Here is a 19437-nt window from a genome sequence, read left to right on the forward strand (position 1 = left end):
ATAAACTTAAGATCCTGTTGTTCTTGTAGTGGGTTTGAACTGTCAGAAGGGACAATTAAACTGGATGTTAGGAAGAAGCTCTTTGCAGTCAGGGTGGTGAGACACTGGCACAGGTTGAGAGTGGTGAGACACTGGCACAGGTTTCCCAGGGAGGTTGTGGAGCACAGAAGCACCCAATGTGATCAAAGATCACATTGGGTGCTTCTGTGCTCCACAACCTCCCTGGAGGTGTTCAAGGCCAGGTTGGATGAGGCCCCCTAAGATTTAAATCCAGTCAAGTGTGAAACATCTCCATCCTCACAACTACAGCTTGAGAGGTGGAGCATTGAGAGAGACCAGCAGCATGGAGTCAAACACTGACTTGCCTTGCTTACTCCATGATCAAACTTGTCAGAGCTTAAAGCTGCTCCTTGCTGAACCTTTACTGCTGCATTTTGGGCACCAGAGATCACCACTGCTGCTTGGGGGTTCCTCTCTGCTTGTGCTGTTCTCTGTTGGCTGTAGAGAGAAGCCTGAGATGATTTATTGATGATCTGGGTGAGGGGATTGAGTCCAGCATCAGTAACTTTGCAGATGATACCAAGCTGGGAGCAGCTGTGGAGCTGTTGGAGGGTAGGAGAGCCCTGCAGAGGGACCTGGCCAGGCTGCATGGGTGGGCAGAGGCCAATGGGATGAGACTGAACAAGGCCAAGGGCAGGGTTCTGCACTTTGGCCACAACAACCCCAAGCAGCTACAGGCTGGGGCCAGAGTGGCTGAGAGCAGGCAGGCAGAGAGGGCCTTGGGGGTGCTGGGGGAAAGGAGCTGCAGAGGAGGCAGCAGTGCCCAGGTGGGCATCAGAGCCAATGGCATCCTGGGCTGGCTCAGGAGCAGTGTGGGCAGCAGGACAAGGGAGGTTCTTGTGCCCCTGTGCTCAGCACTGCTCAGGCCACACCTGCAGTGCTGTGTCCAGTTCTGGGCTCCTGAATTGCAGAGAGCTGTTGAGGTGCTGGAAGGTGTTGAGAGAAGGGCAGCAAGGCTGGGGAGGGGCCTGGAGCAGAGCCCTGTGAGGAGAGGCTGAGGGAGCTGGGGGTGTGCAGCCTGCAGCAGAGGAGGCTCAGGGCAGAGCTCATTGCTGCCTGCAGCTGCCTGCAGGGAGGCTGTAGCCAGGTGGGGTTGGGCTCTGCTGCCAGGGAGGCAGCCAGGGACAGAAGAAGGGGACACAGCCTCAAGCTGTGCCAGGGCAGGTCTAGGCTGGATGTTGTTAGGAAGTTGTTGTCAGAGAGAGTGATTGGCACTGGAATGGGCTGCTCAGGGAGGTGGTGGAGTGTCTGTGGCTGGAGGAGTTGAAGCCAAGCCTGGCTGGGGCACTTAGTGCCATGGTCTGGTTGGTTGGGCAGGGCTGGGTGCTAGGTTGGGCTGGTTGAGCTTGGAGCTCTCTTCCAATCTGGCTGATTCTATGATTTAGCTCTGAATAAAGCTCCTGTGCTGAAAAGCCTGGGGGTGAGGGGGAGATTTCTGGCCCATTTCACAGCAATAGGCTACATCAACAAATAGCTTCTGATGCTGTTGGCTGCCATCCCAAAGGCCTCAGTGCTGTGCTCACATGTGCTGCCTTGTCAGAGAGCTGCTGTGGACCACAGGATGCTTCCTGCCCCTCCTCTGGCTGGCTAAGTAGTCCCCCAAGGGGTTTTCCTCTCTCTCTCCTGCTCCATATTTCAGCTCTATCTTTGTGTGACTGCAGCAATTCAGGGAATCCAAGAATTCTTTTGATTGGCAAAGACCTCCAAGATCATCCAGTCCAACAAGCAACCCAGCACCACCACCATGGCACTCAAACCATGTGCCCAGGAGCCATGGCCACAGGTTCCTTGGGCACCTGCAGGGATGTGGACTCCACCACCTCCTTGGGCAGCCTGTTCCTGGGCCTGATCACCCTTCCAGCAAAGAAATCTTTCCTAAGCTCCAACCTAACCCTGCCCTGGCACAATTTCAGGCCATGCTGGGGCTTTAGCTTGGAGAAGAGGAGACTGAGGGGTGACCTTGTCCATGTTTGTTGATACGTGCAGGGTGAGTGCCAGGAGGCTGGAGCCAGGCTCTGCTGGGTGATGCCCACTGGCAGGACAAGGGGCAATAGGTGGAAGCTGAAGCACAGGAGGTTCCATGTGAACCTGAGGAAGAATGTTCTCCCTGTGAGGGTGACAGAGCACTGGAACAGGCTGCCCAGGGGGGTTGTGGAGTCTCTTCTCTCTCTCTCTCTCTCTCTCTCTCTCTCTCTCTCTCTCTCTCTCTCTCTCTGCCCAGTGCTTATAAAGCTGTGCAGGTGAGTGGCAGAGGCTGCAGCCAGGCTCTGCTGGGGGATGCTCAGTGCCAGCACAAGGGGCAGTGGTGGAAGTTGAGGCATAGGAAATGCCATGGGAAGATGAGGAGGAATTCTTTCCCTGTGAGGATGACAGAAGCCTGGCCCAGGCTGCCCAGGGAGGGTTGTGGAGTCTCCCTCTCTGGAGAGATTCAGAACCCACCTGGGTGTGTTCCTGTGTGATCTGCTCTGGGTGATGCTGCTCTGGCAGGGAGGCTGGACCAGATGATCAGAGAATCAGCAGGTCGGAAGAGACCTCCAAGCTCAGCCAGTCCAACCTAGCACCCTGCCCTGTCCACTCATTTAGACCATGGCTCTAAAAGCCTCATCCAGGCTTTTCTTGAACACCTCCAGGGACAGTGCCTCCAGGTCCCTTCCAGCCCCTGACCTCCTGTGGTTCTCTGACTCCCTCTCCTCCCATCACCTGATAGTAGGGAGAAGAGCCCAACCCCCACCTCCTTTCAGCAGCACCAGTTCACACACAGCCTTCTCAGCTCCATTTCAGGTGGCTGAAGCACATGGACAAACCTTCCTGCCTGGCCAGTGGGGAGAAGGGAAGCTCCCAAACCCCCCAGGTGATGCCAGTGCAACCTTCCCCCCCCCGAACGCTGCGACTTGGCTCTGCCGCCTTGCAGCTGCCTGCTGGGCTCAGGGGGACTGCTCTGGCAGTGTGGCAAACACAACCATTGGCTGCTCTGCTTGGAGCTGAGCTGTCAGGTTCCTTCCCAAGGCATAGCTTTGTTTAATGGCTGCATGCTACAGCCCAGAAGTGTTGAGCTTGTGAGGAAAATGGAGCCAGACCTTTATCTGCAGCAGTTGCTGCTGCCTTAAGAGCCCAGCAGAGAGCAAAGGCCTTTGTTACCTGAACTGCCAATTGACTGGGGAAGGTTCCCCCTGTGCTCTTCTGAAGCTGTCACCTCCCTGCAGCAGTGCCACTGCTCTGGCCTCTGTGCTCCCCCAGGCTCTGCTCACTGGGACCTGCCTGCTCTGCCCACTTGCACTGCTGAGCAGTGTAGAGGCAAGGAGGGGTTTGAGGTGGGGAAGAACTTTAGGATGGGGTTTGGCTGTTGGCCAGCAAGCCTGGGAGGTGTCTGTGTGCTCCTCTTGGTTTAGGGGAGGGGGTTAGCATGCTGGGGTGGGTGAGAAGGGATGGACAAAGCACGGTAAGAGGCTGCCACTGCAGCCTGAGTGGAGGTGGAGGAAAGCAGGACTGGCAAAGTGATGTTCAGAGTGGGCATGGCTTGAGTCAGAAGGGATCTTAAAGGTCATCCAGTTCCAACCACTCTGTGATGAGGGAAGGGACACCTCCTGCTAGCCTGTTATAGAGGCAGGGAGATGTTAGAGCAGTTGTCCAGTACCTGAAGGAGGCTACAGGAGGGCTAGGGAGGGACTTTTGACAAGGGCTTGTAGCCCTAGGCCAAGGGGCAGTGGTTTGAAACCAGAGAAAGGCCAATTTAGGGTGGACATGAGGAAGAAGCTCTTTGCTGTGAGGGTGGTGAGACACTGGCACAGGTTGCCCAGGGAGGCTTGTAGAGACAGGACAAGGGACAATGGCTTTGAGCTGGAAGAGAAGGGAGTGAGAGTGGAGATGAGGAAGAAATTCTTTAGGGTGAGGGTGGTGAGACACTGGCACAGGTTGCCCAGGGAGGCTGTGGGCACTTCATCCCTGATAGTGTTTAAGGTCAGGCTGGATGAGGCTTTGAGCAACCTGGGCTGGGGGGAGGTGTCCCTGCCCATGAAGGGGGTGTTGGAGCTGGATGATCTTTAAGGTCCCTCCCGACCCATTCTATGAGTCCACAAAGGGAGGAGGTTTCTCTGTCCCATTCATGAGACAATGTTCCCTGAGCACCAAGCACATTTGATGTGTTTAGCTGATGTAGAGCTACAGAATCAGTCAGGGTTGGAAGGGAGCACAAGGAGCAGCCAGTTCCAAGCCCCCTGCCATGCCCAGGGACACCCTACCCTAGAGCAGGCTGCACACAGCCTCAGCCAGCCTGGCCTCAAACACCTCCAGCCATGGGGCCTCAACCACCTCCCTGGGCAACCCATTCCAGCCTCTCACCACTCTCCTGCTCAACAACTTCCTCCTCACCTCCAGCCTCACTCTCCCCACCTCCAGCTTTGCTCCATTCCCCCCACTCCTGCCACTCCCTCACACCCTCAAAAGTCCCTCCCCAGCTTTTCTGTAGCTCCCTTCAGATCCTGGCAGGCCCCAAGAAGGTGACCTGGGAGCCTCCTCTGCTCCAGCCTGCACAGCCCCAATACGGCTTCATTACCCTAAAAACCAGAGGAAGGGAAGTTCCCAGTTCCTGTTTTCAGTATGGAAGAAATCAATTCTGACTTCCCCATGTCCACACCCAGCTTGCAACAGGTTGCAAGCACAGTGCAGATGGCTGTGCAGTTCCTGCCAACAGCTACTCATTATATTAGATATGGCCCTGGGTTTATTTAGCAGGAGCAGATGGAGGGAATACACAATATTGTAGATGCCTTGGCAAACTGTGCTCTCCTTAGAACAACACTGCATGTTTGCTGGGAGAGCTCTGGCCAAGAAAACCCCCAAATTCAAAGCAAGAGGGAGAGTGGTGGCTGAGAGTGACTCCTTGCCTGCCCTCCTCGAGATCACAGAATCACAGAATGAACCATGTTGGAAAAGACCTTTGAGGTGATTGAGTCCAACCTAACACCTTCTACTTAGCTAACCCGTGGCACTGAGTGCCTCATCCAATCTCCTTTAAACACCTCCAGGGATGGAGACTACACCTCCCTGGGCAGCCCATTCAAGTGCCAATCACTCTCTCTGCCAACAACTTCCTCCTCACATCCAGCCTCAACCTGCCCTGGCACAGCTTGAGGCTGTGTCCTCTTGTTCTGTCCCTGGCTGCCTGGCAGCAGAGCCCAACCCCACCTGGCTACAGCCTCCCTGCAGGCAGCTGCAGACAGCAATGAGCTCTCCTCTGAGCCTCCTCTGCTGCAGGCTGCACCCCCCCAGCTCCCTCAGCCTCTCCTCACAGGGCTCTGCTCCAGGCCCCTCCCCAGCCTTGCTGCCCTTCTCTCAACACCTTCCAGCACCTCAACATCTCTCTTCAATTCAGGAGCCCAGACAGAGAACTCCAGGAGCTGTTAGAGGATCGAGCACTGCAGTGGCCTGGTGGAGAGGCTGGACTCTGGAGGCCATTGCTCCCTGTAGGAGTTAGTGCATGGCTCAGCTGGGGGCTTGGTGGGAAAGCAAAGCCTGCAGAAAGGTCCAGAGGACAGCAACCTGACAAGAGATCTGCTTTCCTTTAAAGCAGTGCTCCAGATCATTTCCTCACCTTCTCTTCATCAGCTCCTCAGTGGCTGCTGCTTCCCATCCCTGCTCTGGCAGCACCAGTTCAGCACCCCAGGAAGGAAAGCTGAGCTCTTACTCTGAACCCTTTCCTTGTGCTTTGCTGTTTCAACAGTGGTGTCATCTGATAGCAGTGACATTTTCTGCCTCAACTCCTCAACAACTACTTCTGGGGACTGGCCAAATGCAGAGGGAGATGTGGCTCTGGTTCCAAATAACACAGACTTCATTGCTGCTCTCAGGGCAGCCTGGCAAGGAGCCTCTGGTTTGGTGGGTGCTGGAAGAAAGGAGGGGTTGAGATGTGCTTTTGGTGACTCAGACCAGGTACTCAGCACTGGTAAGGCTACACCTTGAGTACTGAGTTCAGTTTTGGACCCTTTGCTCCAAGAAGGACCTTGAGGAGCTGGAGCATGCCCAGAGAAGGGTAACAAAAGTGGGGAAGGGTCTGGGGAACAAGGCTGGGGAGGAGCAGCTGAAGGAGCTGAGGGATGTTCAGCCTGGAGAACAGGAGGCTGAGGGAAGACCTCATTGCTCTTTGCAACTGTCCTGCTAGCCCACCTGGCTAGCTGCTAGCCCACCTGACTGCCCTGGCTAGGCCACCTGGCTCTGGACATCCAGAGCTGGAAGCAGCACTCCAGGTGAGGTGTCACAAGAGCAGAGGGGCAGAAATCCTTGCCCATGAGCATGCATTGGTGTTGAGGTGATCCTTGCAGATCCTATGTGTGCTTGAATGTGCCCAGAGAAGGGCAGCAAGGCTGGGGAGGGGCCTGGAGCAGAGCCCTGTGAGGAGAGGCTGAGGGGGCTGGGGGTGTGCAGCCTGCAGCAGAGGAGGCTCAGGGCAGATCCACGCAGTTACAGGCTTGGGGCAGGGTAGCTGCTCAGAAGAGAGGGAGCCAGAGGTGCTGGGTGAAGGCTGGCAGAGCATGAGCCAGCAGTGTGCTCAGGTGGGCAAGAAGACCAGTGGCACCCTGGCCTGGGTCAGAAGAGGGTCTCCATCAGGTCTGGGGGTGTGCTTGTCCTCCTGTACACTGAGGGCTGCACACTGGCTGCTGGGTTCACTTTTGGGCTCCTCATTTCAAGACTGACATCAAGGTGCTGGAGCAGGTCCAGAAAATGGCAGTGAAGATAAATCTTATGAGATACTGTGCTGAGGTTGCTTAGCCCTCAGGAAAGAAGGCTGAGAGGAGACTTCACTGCTCTCTACACCTTCTTGAAAGGAGGCTGGAGCTGAGTGGGGGTTGGTCTCTTTTCCCAAGGACCGTCAGTAGGAGAAGAGGAAATGGCCTCAGGTTGTGCCAAGGGAGGTTCAGGTTGGATGTTAGAAATGCCCTCAGAAAGGGTTGTGAGGCACTGGCACAGGCTGCCCAGGGAGGTGGTGGAGCCACCATCCCTGGAGGGATTTAAATGCCACAAGGATGTGGTGATGAGGGCTGTGGGTTAGTGGCAGTAGCTTAGCAGCAGTGGTGGGGCTGTGAGCTCTGGGTGAGAGCTTGGACTTGATGAGCTCAAAGATCTCTTCCAACCTTGACAGTGGCTCTGTCTCCCTGCCAACTGTCACTGCTTGCTGAGGGTTAGCCTCTTCTGCTCTGCAGAGCTATGCTCATGTCTGTCCTGCTTAGAAACAGCGAGGAGCTGCTTGTGCAGTTGCCTTGTATCCAGAGCATCTTCCCTTGCCCCCAGCGTTGGCCAAGCCCCCTGTGCTCTGCAAAACCTCTTCCCTTTGTTTGCCTGTGGCAGGCTGCTTGGTTGCTGTGTCTCCTGCCAGAGGAGTCTGTCTGCAGATGCTCCTCTCCCTGGAGCCTGCCTCGAGAATTACAGGCAGGAAAGGAGGTTGCAGGTGGTTTGGGAGGAGGGATTCTGCTCTCGTTTTGCTGCTTCTCCTCCCAGGACTCTGTCACAGAAAGGGAGGGACTTTGTGCTTGCATCTGGGCAGCTCTGTGGGTGGGTGTCAGATGTAAGGCTGGCTGCAGAAGGCTCAGGGATGGAGCAGTTTGGGGTGAAGTGGCTCTTTGCTCTGCCTCAGAGGCATGGCCCTGTGCTCTTGAGTGCTCTTGTGGAATATTGCTGTGCAGTTTTGGGCTTCTCACACCAAGAAGGGCATTGGGGTTGTGGAGCAGGTCAAGAGAAGGGCAGCAAAGCTGCTGGAGGGTCTGAAGATCCTTCTGTGATCCCACAAGCCAAAAGAGAGCCAGAGAGCTGGCAGGCTGTGCCTTCTCTCGTGGGAGGGACTATGGACAGCTGGTGGGGAAGTGACCAGCATGGAGTGATGGAGCCAGCAAATGGGCCTGATAATGCCATAAATTAAATGGTGCAATTAGCACTACCAGATCTGCTTATCAGCTCAGCCCTGGTGTCTTTGGTAGTCAAGATAAAGCTCACACACCACGAAACCCAACTGAGTGAAAAGGGGCATCTGTCCAACAGCTCCAGGCACTGCTGCCATGCAGATCCATGCTGTGGGAGTGGGGGAGCAGCAGGACTGACAGCTGTGTCCTGCAGCACAAGCACAAGGCAGGCTGGCTGTGCTGATCTGAACAGCTGCCTGCATCTGAGGGCTGCCTCATGGGCACCCCTTGGCTGGTTGCCTCCACTGACCTGCCCTCAGCTCCTGGCCACGTCAGCAGGGTAAGGCTGAGCAACGTCTTCAGTGTGCTCTCTGGAGCTAAGAAGGCAAAAAGTGCTGCTTTTGATTCACACTGGAGCTGAGGTGGCCCTCAGCACATCCACTGACCCTTGCCACATCCTGCCACAGCTTCTAGTGTGTGCAGCTGCTGTGGTTTCTCTGGGACTTGCTCATTGGCTTTGTCTGCTGCTAGCACTTGGCTGCCTGTGGCTGGTTGGGAATGGGGAGAAGGGAGAGGCTCTGTTGCCACAGGTGTCCAGAGAAGGGCAGCAAGGCTGGGGAGGGGCCTGGAGCAGAGCCCTGTGAGGAGAGGCTGAGGGAGCTGGGGGGGTGCAGCCTGCAGCAGAGGAGGCTCAGGGCAGAGCTCATTGCTGCCTGCAGCTGCCTGCAGGGAGGCTGTAGCCAGGTGGGGTTGGGCTCTGCTGCCAGGCAGCCAGGGACAGAAGAAGGGGACACAGCCTCAAGCTGTGCCAGGGCAGGTCTAGGCTGGATGTTGTTAGGAAGTTGTTGTCAGAGAGAGTGATTGGCATTGGAATGGGCTGCCCAGGGAGGAGGTGGAGTCTGTGTGGCTGGAGGTGTTGGAGCCAAGGCTGGCTGGGGCACTTAGTGCCATGGTCTGGTTGGTTTGCCAGGGCTGGGTGCTAGGTTGTGCTGGCTGAGCTTGAAAGTTTCTTCCAACCTGCTTGATTCTCTGATTCTAAGCTGGCAGAGGTTATGGTATGGTGCTGCCTTCTCCATGCTGTGTCACAGAATGATAGAATGGTTTGGGTTGGAAGAGACCTTAAAGATCATCCAGTTTCATTCCTCCTGACGTGGGTAGAGACATCTTGTACTAGACCAGGTTGCTCAAGACCTCATCTAGCCTGATCTTAAGCATCTCTGGGGCTGTGGCCTCCCCCACCTCTCTGGGCAACCCATCCCAATGTCTCACCACCCTCACAGTAAAGAGCTCCTTCTTGGTGTCCAACCTAAATCTACACTGACTCAGTGTGAATCCATTGCCTCTCATCCTGGTGGGACTGCACCTGGGGTATTGTGTCCAGTTCTGGGCTCCTTGTTTCAAGAAGGACCTCAGGGAACTGCTTGAAAGAGTCCAGCACAGAGCCACAAAGATGATGGAGTGGAATATCTTCCTTACAAGGAGAGCCTGAGGCAGCTGAGCCTCTTTAGATTGGGGAAGAGGAACCTGAGGACTGACCTCATTCATGCTTACAAAGCTGTGCAGGTGAGTGCCAGAGGCTGCAGCCAGGCTCTGCTGGGGGATGCTCAGTGCCAGCACAAGGGGCACTGCTGGAAGCTGAGGCATAGGAAATGCCATGGAAACATGAGGAGGATTTTTTTCCCTGTGAAGGTGACAGAAGCCTGGCACAGGCTGCCCAGGGGGGCTGTGGAGTCTCCCTCTCTGGAGATACTCAAGAGCTGCCTGGATGTGTTCCTGTGTGATCTGCTCTGGGTGATGCTGCTCTGCAGGGAGGTTGGACTGGCTGAGCTTTGGAGGTCCCTCCCAGCCCCTGACATTCTGTGATCCTACCACCATAGACCTTTATAAGAAGTCCTTCTTCAGCTCTCCTGTAGAGCCCCTTCAGGTGCTGCAAGGCCACTGTTAGGGCTCCCAAAGCCTTCCCTTCCCCAGACTGAACAGACACAACTCTCTCAGCCTGTCCTCGCAGGAGAGCTGCTCCAGCTCTGATCATCACTAACAGTTTGATGTCCTTCTTGTGTTGGGAGCCCCAGAGTTGGACACAGTGCTGCAGATGAGGTCTCAGCAGAGCACAGGGGCAGAATCCTCTCCCTTGACTTGCTAGCCACATGTTGCCTGGTGAGGGGTGTGAGTGTTGGCATAGCTTAAGCAGGTGGTTCTTAGCACCCAGCCCATTAAGGAAGACAACAGTGGCATGAAGACCTCCAGCCAATGGAACACTCACTGGCAGCATGGGACTGAGGATCACAGGCTCACAGGATATTAAGGGGTGGAAGGGACCTCCATAGATCCTCCAGTCCAACTCCCCTGCCAGAGCAGGACCATCCAATCTAGCTCAGGTCACACAAGAACACATCCAGACAGGCCTGGAAAGGCTCCAGAGAAGGAGACTCCACAGCCTCTCTGGGCAGCCTGTGCCAGTGCTCTGGGACCCTTCCAGGCAAGAAGTTCTTCTTCATGTTGAGCTGGAGCCTCCTGTGCTGCAGCTTCCATCCATTGCTCCTTGTCCTATCCCAGGGAGTGATGTTGTGTTCCCCTCCACTCCTGTATTCCTGTTGGATGCAGAAGCCAGGTGATGAGTGTATCCAGCACCTCTCCTCTCAGCTTGTACCAGGGACCAAGCTCTGCCTGGTGACAGCACCAATCCATCTGGGCTCACTGGAGGCTAATTGTGCTGTTAGTAGCAACACCCAAGGTGGACGTTCAAGATTATCTTTGGGCTTGAAGTGCCTTCTATTGCCAGGCTGCAGAGCTTTAGAACTGAGCAATTAAGCTGTGAGGCTGGTGGGAAAGGAGAAAGGGAATGAAGTCATTGGCATGGGCACAGAAGATTAAATTAGAAGTCTCTGTGTGTGGTGCTTCTTGGTTTCAGTTGCCTCCTGTTGCTGGTGCTCAAGCTGCAAGGATGGAGCTGATGTAATGTGAATTTGCTGGTGGTGGAAAATGTAGGAACAGGTGTCCTGTGGAATAGATCCTCAGCTCCTCAGGTCCTTGGCTTGCTGCTGCCTCTCTTGCCATCCAACATCTCAGCATGCTTTTTTCCTGATCTCCAGCACCTCCTGCTGATGGAGTCTGGCCCGTTCTGCACAGCAGTGCTGAGCCTGCTCTTCCCTGGCCCAGGCTTGGCAGCAGACCTAAGTCAGTCAGTAAGTCAAGGGCAGGGTTTTGAGACCAGTGTAGCTGAGTGCTCCTTACACAGCCACATCCTCTGCTGCTGAGGTCCCAGGCAGCCTGCATGCTGCACAGTCACAGAACAAACCAGGCTGGCAAAGGCCTTGGAGATCATCCAGTCCAACCTAACACCTTCTAACTAACTGCCCCATGGCACTGAGTGCCTCATGCAGCCTCCTCTTAAACACCTCCGGGGGTGGGGGCTCCACCACCTCCCTGGGTAGCCCATTCCAGTGCCAATCTTTCTTGCTGGGAAGAGTTTCCTCCTAACATCCACCCTCTACCTGCCCTGGCACAGCTTGAGGCTGTCTCCTTGTTCTGTTGCTGGGTGCCTGGCAGCAGAGCCCAACCCCACCTGGCTACAGCCTCCCTGCAGGCAGCTGCAGGCAGCAATGAGCTCTGCCCTGAGCCTCCTCTGCTGCAGGCTGCACACCCCCAGCTCCCTCAGCCTCTCCTCACAGGGCTGTGCTCCAGGCCCCTCCCCAGCCTTGCTGCCCTTCTCTCAACACCTTCCAGCACCTCAACAGCTCTCTTGAACTGAGGAGCCCACAACTGAACACAGCACTGGAGGTGTGGCCTGAGCAGTGCTGAGCACAGGGGCACAAGAACCTCCCTTGTCCTGCTGCCCACACTGCTCCTCAGCCAGCCCAGGATGCCATTGGCTCTGCTGCCCACCTGGGCACTGCTGCCTCCTCTGCAGCTCCTCTCTGCCAGCACCCCCAGCTCCCTTTCTTCCTGACTGTTCTCCAGCCACTCTGTCCCCACAGTGGGGAAAACCATGGGGGAAAGCTTGGATTGAGAGCAGGAGGTAGAGGGGATCCAAGTGGGTTGAAGCCAAGTTCATGAGAGCAGAGCTTTTCTGAGGCTTGGCAAGTTCAATGTGGTGGGGATGATTCTCAGAATGAGATAGGGTGAGTGTGAATGCTCTTGCTGGTTGCTCTCCTCTGGGGCCATAGCAGGTGTTAGATTGGAAGTCAATTGTCATTCCTGCACTTAGAAGAGCAGGACTTAGCCTGGGCAAGGCTCAGGAGCCCTGCAGGAGCCAACGGTCTGCAGCAGACAGACCTTGTGGGTCACCACGGGTATGAAATCTAAAGCAGCCTTGATTGTTTCCTGGCTGTACACAATGTTTGTCCCTTCTTTGGAGGAAGGAATTGGCATTTCACCTCTTTTTTCCCCTCTCTCTTCTCTTTTCCAACCAGGATTCTAGCAACTGCTGGGACTGACTTTGACCTGAGGACCCTGCGAGCCGTCCGAGTGCTGCGGCCGCTGAAGCTCGTGTCAGGAATCCCAAGTGAGTGTCACCTTAATGTCACCTTCACAGCCATGGGTGCCTTAGAGCTTTTGGGGTCTTGCCTCCTTTTCTGAGCAGCATTTTCTTCCCCTGCTTGCTCGAAGGCAGCAGCTGCTGCCCTTGCTTAGGTTCTGCTTTGCTCTGGTCCCAGTTGGTCTCCACCCAGCTGATTTCAGCGCTGAGCTCCCAGACTTGCAGGTGGGAGGCAGAGCTTTGCCCTCAGATTGCTTTATCTTCAGGGTTGATTTCTCTGGGCTCTGGAGACGTGAGACCAGAATTTTGCAGCTTTCAGGCCCCCAGCCTGAGTGACTGAGAGTGCATGAGAGACAGGGATCTGTTGGAGTAGGGCCAGAGGAGGCCACAGCAATGATTGGGGGGGGGGGCTGAGAGCTGTGGCTGCTCAGCCTAAAGAAGAGAAGGCTCCAGGGTGACCTTTTGGTGACTTTACAGTGCTTAAAGGGTTGATGAGAAAGCTGGGGACAGGCTTTTTGAGCAGAGCCTGTTGTGACAGGATGAGGAGTAATGGCTTGGAACTGAAAGAGGGAGATAGAGACTGGAGGGAAGGAAGGGATTTTTTATGCTGAGGGTGGGGAGAGCCTGGCCCAGGCTGCCCCATCCCTGGAACCATTGCAGGCCAGCTTGTTTGGGGCTGTGAGCAATCTGCTCTAGCTGCAGATGTCCCTGCTGAGTGCAGGGGAGCTGGACTTGGATCACCTTGGAAGGTCTCTTCCAACCCAGTCAGTGATGCTGTGATGATTTTTTATGAGCTGAGCATCTTGCCCAGAGGATTTTACCCCTTTAAGGCTCCAAGGGAAAGAGCAGAAGCAGCTTACTCCTGCCTGCTCAGTGGACAACTTCATGTATTTCACACACTAATGTGAAGGGTCTGAATGCTCCAATGAGGAACTGCTTCATGACTTGTTGGTGCCCTGAAGCCACCCAGGTCCTCTCACCATTGCATTTCATTTGTCACTGTTCAGCAGCTGCTCTGCCTGCTAGCAGCAGATCACTGTCAGGAGTGGATTTCACTTCTGAATGTGGAACAGAGATTTTTTAATTCCCTCCAGCAACAGCCAGTGAAAGGGAACTGCTGCTCAGTAGATGCTCTGCTCTTCTCCATGTTAACCCTTTTACAGCCATGCAGCTCCCTCTGCTCTACACCTTCTGCCACAACAAGCTCCTGGCACAGCTGGCAGCTCCTGGCTTGGACAGATTCACTCTGTGCTAGGTCAAGAACTGGCTGGAGGGCTGGGCCCAGAGAGTGGTGGTGAATGGTGCCACGTCCAGCTGGCAGCAGTGGTGTGCCCCAAGGATCAGTGCTGGGCCCAGTCCTGTCCAAAATCTTTATTGATGATTTGGAGCAGGGCATTGAGTCCAGCATCAGTAAGTTTGCAGGTGACACTAAGCTAGGAGCAGCTGTGGAGCTGTTGGAAGGTAGCAGAGCCCTGCAGAGGGACCTGGCCAGGCTGCATGGGTGGGCAGAGGCCAAGGGGATGAGACTGAACAAGGCCAAGGGCAGGTTCTGCACTTTGGCCACAACAACCCCAAGCAGCACTACAGGCTGGGGACAGAGTGGCTGAGAGCAGCCAGGCAGAGAGGGAGCTGGGGGTGCTGGGAGAGAGGAGCTGAAGAGGAGGCAGCAGTGCCCAGGTGGGCATCAGAACCAATGGCATCCTGGGCTGGCTCAGGAGCAGTGTGGGCAGCAGGACAAGGGAGGTTCTTGTGCCCCTGTGCTCAGCACTGCTCAGGACACCCCTGGAGTGCTGTGTCCAGTTCTGGGCTCCTGAATTGCAGAGAGCTGTTGAGGTGCTGGAAGGTGTTTGGAGAAGGGCAGCAAGGGTGGGGAGGGGCCTGGAGCAGAGCCCTGTGAGGAGAGGCTGAGGGAGCTGGGGGTGTGCAGCCTGCAGCAGAGGAGGCTCAGGGCAGAGCTCATTGCTGCCTGCAGCTGCCTGCAGGGAGGCTGTAGCCAGGTGGGGTTGGGCTCTGCTGCCAGGCAGCCAGGGACAGAAGAAGGGGCCACAGCCTCAAGCTGTGCCAGGGCAGGTCTAGGCTGGATGTTGTTAGGAAGTTGTTGTCAGAGAGAGTGATTGGCATTGGAATGGGCTGCCCAGGGAGGTGGTGGAGTCTCTGTGGCTGGAGGTGTTGCAGCCAATCCTGGCTGGGGCACTTAGTGCCATGGTCTGGTTGGTTGGGCAGGGCTGGGTGCTAGGTTGTGCTGGCTGAGCTTGGAGCTCTCTTCCAACCTGGTTAATTCTATGATTCCTTGCACCAAACTGGTTTGAATCACTACAGAGTCATAGAACTGTTTTGGTTGGAAGAGACTTCTGAGATCTTTGATCCCAACCTGGCTGATTCTCTGATTCTCCCCCTGGGCAGTGGGTTGGAGCATTGCCTCTGCCTCCAGCCTGGTTGCTTCAGGATTCAAATGTTGGTGCTGTGGAAATCCATCAAGGGCTTATGCTTTGCAATCATGACACCAGATTTTCCTGGCATCCTGTCATGGGCAGGGCTTGAATCTGAATTCCCACTCAGGAAATTCTTGGCTGGGCTTGAAAAAGATGGAATTTATTAACGAGGTCTCTAATGAGATGCTGCTGATTGGTTTTTTTCCATGGGCTCCTTGCTTGCTCAAGGCATTATGGAGTTGTGGTAGTGACAGTTTAAAGATGCCAGGGAAGGAGGTGGTCCTTTGAGGGAATGTCCCTGTCCTGGTGTGGGCTGTATGTTCCCCCCCAGCAGGATATGCTTTCCCACTTGGTGATACCATAGAATGCCTTGAGCTAGAAGGGACCTTAAAGGTCATCTAGCTCCAACCTGCCTGCCATAGGCAGGGACAGCTTCCACTGGGCTCAAATCCTCATCCAGCCTTGTCTTAAACACTGCCATGAATGAGGCATCCACTACTTCTCTGGGCAACCTGGAGTCAGAGAATCAGTGAGGGTTGGAAGGGACCACAAGGAGCAGCCAGTTCCAACCCCCCTGCCATGCCCAGGGACACCCTACCCTAGAGCAGGCTGCACACAGCCTCAGCCAGCCTGGCCTCAAACACCTCCAGCCATGGGGCCTCAACCACCTCCCTGGGCAACCCATTCCAGCCTCTCACCACTCTCCTGCTCAACAACTTCCTCCTCACCTCCAGCCTCACTCTCCCCACCTCCAGCTTTGCTCCATTCCCCCCACTCCTGCCACTCCCTGACAGCCTCAAAAGTCCCTCCCCAGCTTTTTTGTAGCCCCCTTCAGACACTGGAATGCTTCTAATGTCCAATCTAAATCTCCCCTGCTCTAGCTTCAAACCATTGCCCTTTGTCCCCTGCCACCACAGGCCCTTAAGACAAATCCCTCCCCAGCTCTCCTTTAGCCTCCTTCAGGTACTGGAAGGCTTCTCTAAGGTCTCCCTGGAGCCCTCTCTTCCCTCAGCCCCATCTCTCTCAGCCTGCCTATGCAGGAGAAGTGCTCCCAGCCCTCTGATGACCTTTGTGGACCAGCACAATCTTGTCCCACAGAGCATTATTTGCCCTCCTGCTTTATGTTGATGCTGTGGAAGCTGTGGGCTGTGGATTTTTCCTGTAGTAAACACAGCCTTGAAGAGCACTCAGAGATGAGCTGATTTATGATTTTCTCTGCCACCATCAGTGCTTTTCCTGTCCAACACATCTTCATGCTTTATGGTTTTTTCTTGCTTGCACTCACATTGATCTCAGCAGAGCTGTGCATGATGGCAAGATGATGAAGGTTCATTCTCCACAGCTTAGGGCAGGCCACCAAGGTGGCTTTCAGCTGCTGGAGGTGTCTTTTTGTGGCTTGCATCTCCAGGGCATTATCTGGCAGCTCCATCTTGCCAGCCTCTACTCTTATCTCCCTGCTTTTAACTGCACAGGAGAGTTTGTGGCAGTGAAAGAGCTGTGGATGGACAGCTCTGGAGGCAGGATGTTGTTTCTCCAGAAGCAGGCTGTGCTGGGCAGTAGCACTGTTGGGGCTGTTTGGTGTGCTGTGGAGGGAGGGGAAGCTCCTGCATAGCTCAGAGCTCCCTGTCCTCCGTGCTTCTGCTCTATCCCTTGGAGTCTTACAGGGGTAAAACCCTCAGTGCAAGATGCTCAGCTTGTAAAAGATCATCATGGCCTGGGTTGGGTTGGAAAGGACCTTCCAAGGTGATCCAGTCCAGCTCCCCTGCACTCAGCAGGGACATCTGCAGCTAGAGCAGGTTGCTCACAGCCCCAAACAACCTGACCTGAAGTGGTTCCAGGGATGGGGCAGCTACCATCTCCCTGAGCAACCTGGGCCAGGCTCTCCCCACCCTCAGCACAAAAGAAATCCCTTAAGCACTTGATCCAGCACTAGGATGAGTCTTGAGACTCCACCAGCTGTAAGGAAAGTCCATTTTGGTGTCTCTGAAGCTTCAGAGATGCATACATCTGTGATCTGAAGAAAGGGGGTCAGAAAAAGATGGCTCTGCTGCTTGTCTCTCATCTCCAGTGCATCATAGCTGTAGCACCTTGGGACCAGCAGCACTGCTTGGCTGATGGTTGTCTCACACCTCCAGTGCATCATGGCTGTAGCACCCTGGGACCAGCAGCACTGCTTGGCTGATGGTTGTCTCACACCTCCAGTGCATCATGGCTGTAGCACTTTGGGACCAGCAGCACTGCTTGGCTGATGGTTGTCTCACACCTCCAGTGCATCATGGCTGTAGCACTTTGGGACCAGCAGCACTGCTTGGCTGATGGTTGTCTCACACCTCCAGTGCATCATGGCTGTAGCACCCTGGGACCAGCAGCACTGCTTGGCTGATGGTTGTCTCACACCTCCAGTGCATCATGGCTGTAGCACCCTGGGACCAGCAGCATTGCTTGGCTGATGGTTATCTCACACCTCCAGTGCATCATAGCTGTAGCACTCTGGGACCAGCAGCATTGCTTGGCATTGCCAGACCTCCTGTATCCCTCAGACAACCCTGCCCTCCTGTCTTTCCCTCACCCCCAGACCCTTTCTTTGCCTCCTTCACTGATCACTTTTTTCTGCTTGTCCCCACAGGCTTGCAGGTTGTCCTCAAGTCCATCATGAAGGCGATGGTGCCCCTGCTTCAGATTGGGCTGCTGCTCTTCTTTGCCATCGTCATGTTTGCCATCATTGGGCTGGAGTTTTACATGGGCAAGTTCCATAAGACCTGCTTCTCCAACGAGACAGGTGAGCCTCAGCACATCAGCACAATGCTCCTCCTGCCCTTCAGCCCATTGGAGATCACAGCACCACAGAATGAAGCAGGTTGGAAAAGACCTCCAGGGTCATCGAGTCTAACCTAGCACCTAACCCTTCTAATTAACTAACCCATGGCACTAAATGCCTCATCCAGAGTCCTCTTAGACACCTCCTGGGATGGGGTCCCTACCACCTTCCTGGGCAGCCCATTCCAATGCCAGTCTCTCTTGCTGGGAAGAATTTCTTCCTAACATCCAGCCTGAACCTGCCCTGGCACAGCTTGAGGCTGTGTCCTCTTGTTTTGTCCCTGGGTGCCTGGCAGAAGAGCCCAACCCCACCTCACATTGGATTGGCATTGGAATGGGCTGCCTGGGGAGGTGGTGGAGTCCCTGCAGGTGTCCAAGAAGAGATTGGATGAGGCACTCAGTGCCATGGGTTAGTTAGTGAGAAGGTGATAGGTGGTAGGTTGGACTGGATGATCTTGAAGGTCTTTTCCAACCTTCTTAATTCTGTGATTCTCTTTGCATTTTGTTTGTGTTGAGCTTTGTGCACAGCTGCTGAATTTCCTTGCAAGATTTTGGGGGGAAGTTGCATGGGTATGAGGAAAACCTCAGTGTGAAGCAGTAAGATTGGAGCAACTGGGATCAGCCAGAGAACACAAAAGGACAAGAGATGGAAGCAAGGAGCCTTTGGAAGGAGAAAGGATTAAACTGCTCTTCATAGAAAGCACTACAGAGTGAATGATGTCCCTGGAGCTGTTCAAGGCAGGACTGGGCATGGCACTTGGTGCCATGGTCTGGCCTTGAGCTCTGTGGTAAAGGGTTGGACTTGATGATCTGTGAGGTCTCTTCCAACCTTGGTGATACTGTGATGTCTGCCTGTGAATGGGGTGATGAACTCCAGCAGATAGAGGTGGGGAGAGGTAATGCCCAGAGATCCTGGGCTGTGCTCCCAACCAGCTGCCTCTCTCTGCCTCACAACTTGGTCCAAGTTAAATAAAAACCCCCAACAACCCAAAACTAAAAAGCCAATCATTTCCCAGCTAATTTCTTAATATCCCTTTATAGCAGTGCTAATGTCTGGTGGTTAGCTGGGGTGCCCACCGACAGAAATAGTTGGGCTTTGTCCCCAGAAGATGGCAATTTAAGGTGCAATTGCCTCTCTTTAAAACACAGGCTCCTGCTTTCACTCGTTATCAGCTAATAGGCCTTCAGGCTGATGTGTTTGTGTGAATTCAGATGGTAATGAACCCCCACAGCCCTGCCAGCCTCCTTCCTGGAGCTTTCCAACACCAGCGTGGGAATGCTTTGGTGCAAGGGGGTTGCACAGAGCTTTGCGGGAGCAGGGAAGAGGGATTTGGTTCTGTAATGTTTGTAACTAGCTGAGGGTTAAGAGGGAGGGGACAAACTCTTCTCAGTTGTGCCCTGGGATAGGACAAGAAGTGCCAGGCAGTGCTGGAGCTTGGCACTGCGGTGCTGGAGCTGGCACTGCAGTGTTGGAGCTTAGTGCTGGAGTTTGGCGCTGTGGTGCTGGAGTTTGGCACTGGTGCTGGAGTTCAGAGCTGCGGAGTTGGAGCTTAGTGCTGGAGCTCAGAGCTGCGGTGCTGGAGCTTAGTGCTGGAGCTCAGAGCTGCGGTGCTGGAGCTTGGCGCTGTGGATTTGGGGCTTAGTGTTGGAGCTTGGTGCTGTGGTGCTGGAGCTTAGTGCTGGAGTTTGGCACTGCGGTGTTGGAGCTTAGTGCTGTGGTGCTGGAGCTTAGCACTGGAGCTTGGCACTGCGGTGTTGGAGC

The 19437-nt window shown here is 54.8% G+C and overlaps 1 protein-coding gene across 16 annotated transcripts in view; it reads left to right on the top strand.

Annotated features, from left to right (window-relative positions):
• CACNA1B (calcium voltage-gated channel subunit alpha1 B) overlaps positions 1-19437 on the top strand; it is a 482132-nt gene that overhangs the window by 160010 nt on the left and 302685 nt on the right. For all 16 annotated transcript variants that reach the window (XM_064171600.1, XM_064171605.1, XM_064171604.1 and 13 more), the window contains 2 exons: positions 12362-12453; positions 17485-17637. In XM_064171600.1, coding sequence (XP_064027670.1) covers positions 12362-12453; positions 17485-17637 — 245 coding nt within the window. The remainder of the gene's footprint in view (positions 1-12361; positions 12454-17484; positions 17638-19437) is intronic.

This window comes from Pogoniulus pusillus, chromosome 35, assembly GCF_015220805.1.
Source record: "Pogoniulus pusillus isolate bPogPus1 chromosome 35, bPogPus1.pri, whole genome shotgun sequence".
Lineage (NCBI taxonomy): Eukaryota > Metazoa > Chordata > Aves > Piciformes > Lybiidae > Pogoniulus > Pogoniulus pusillus.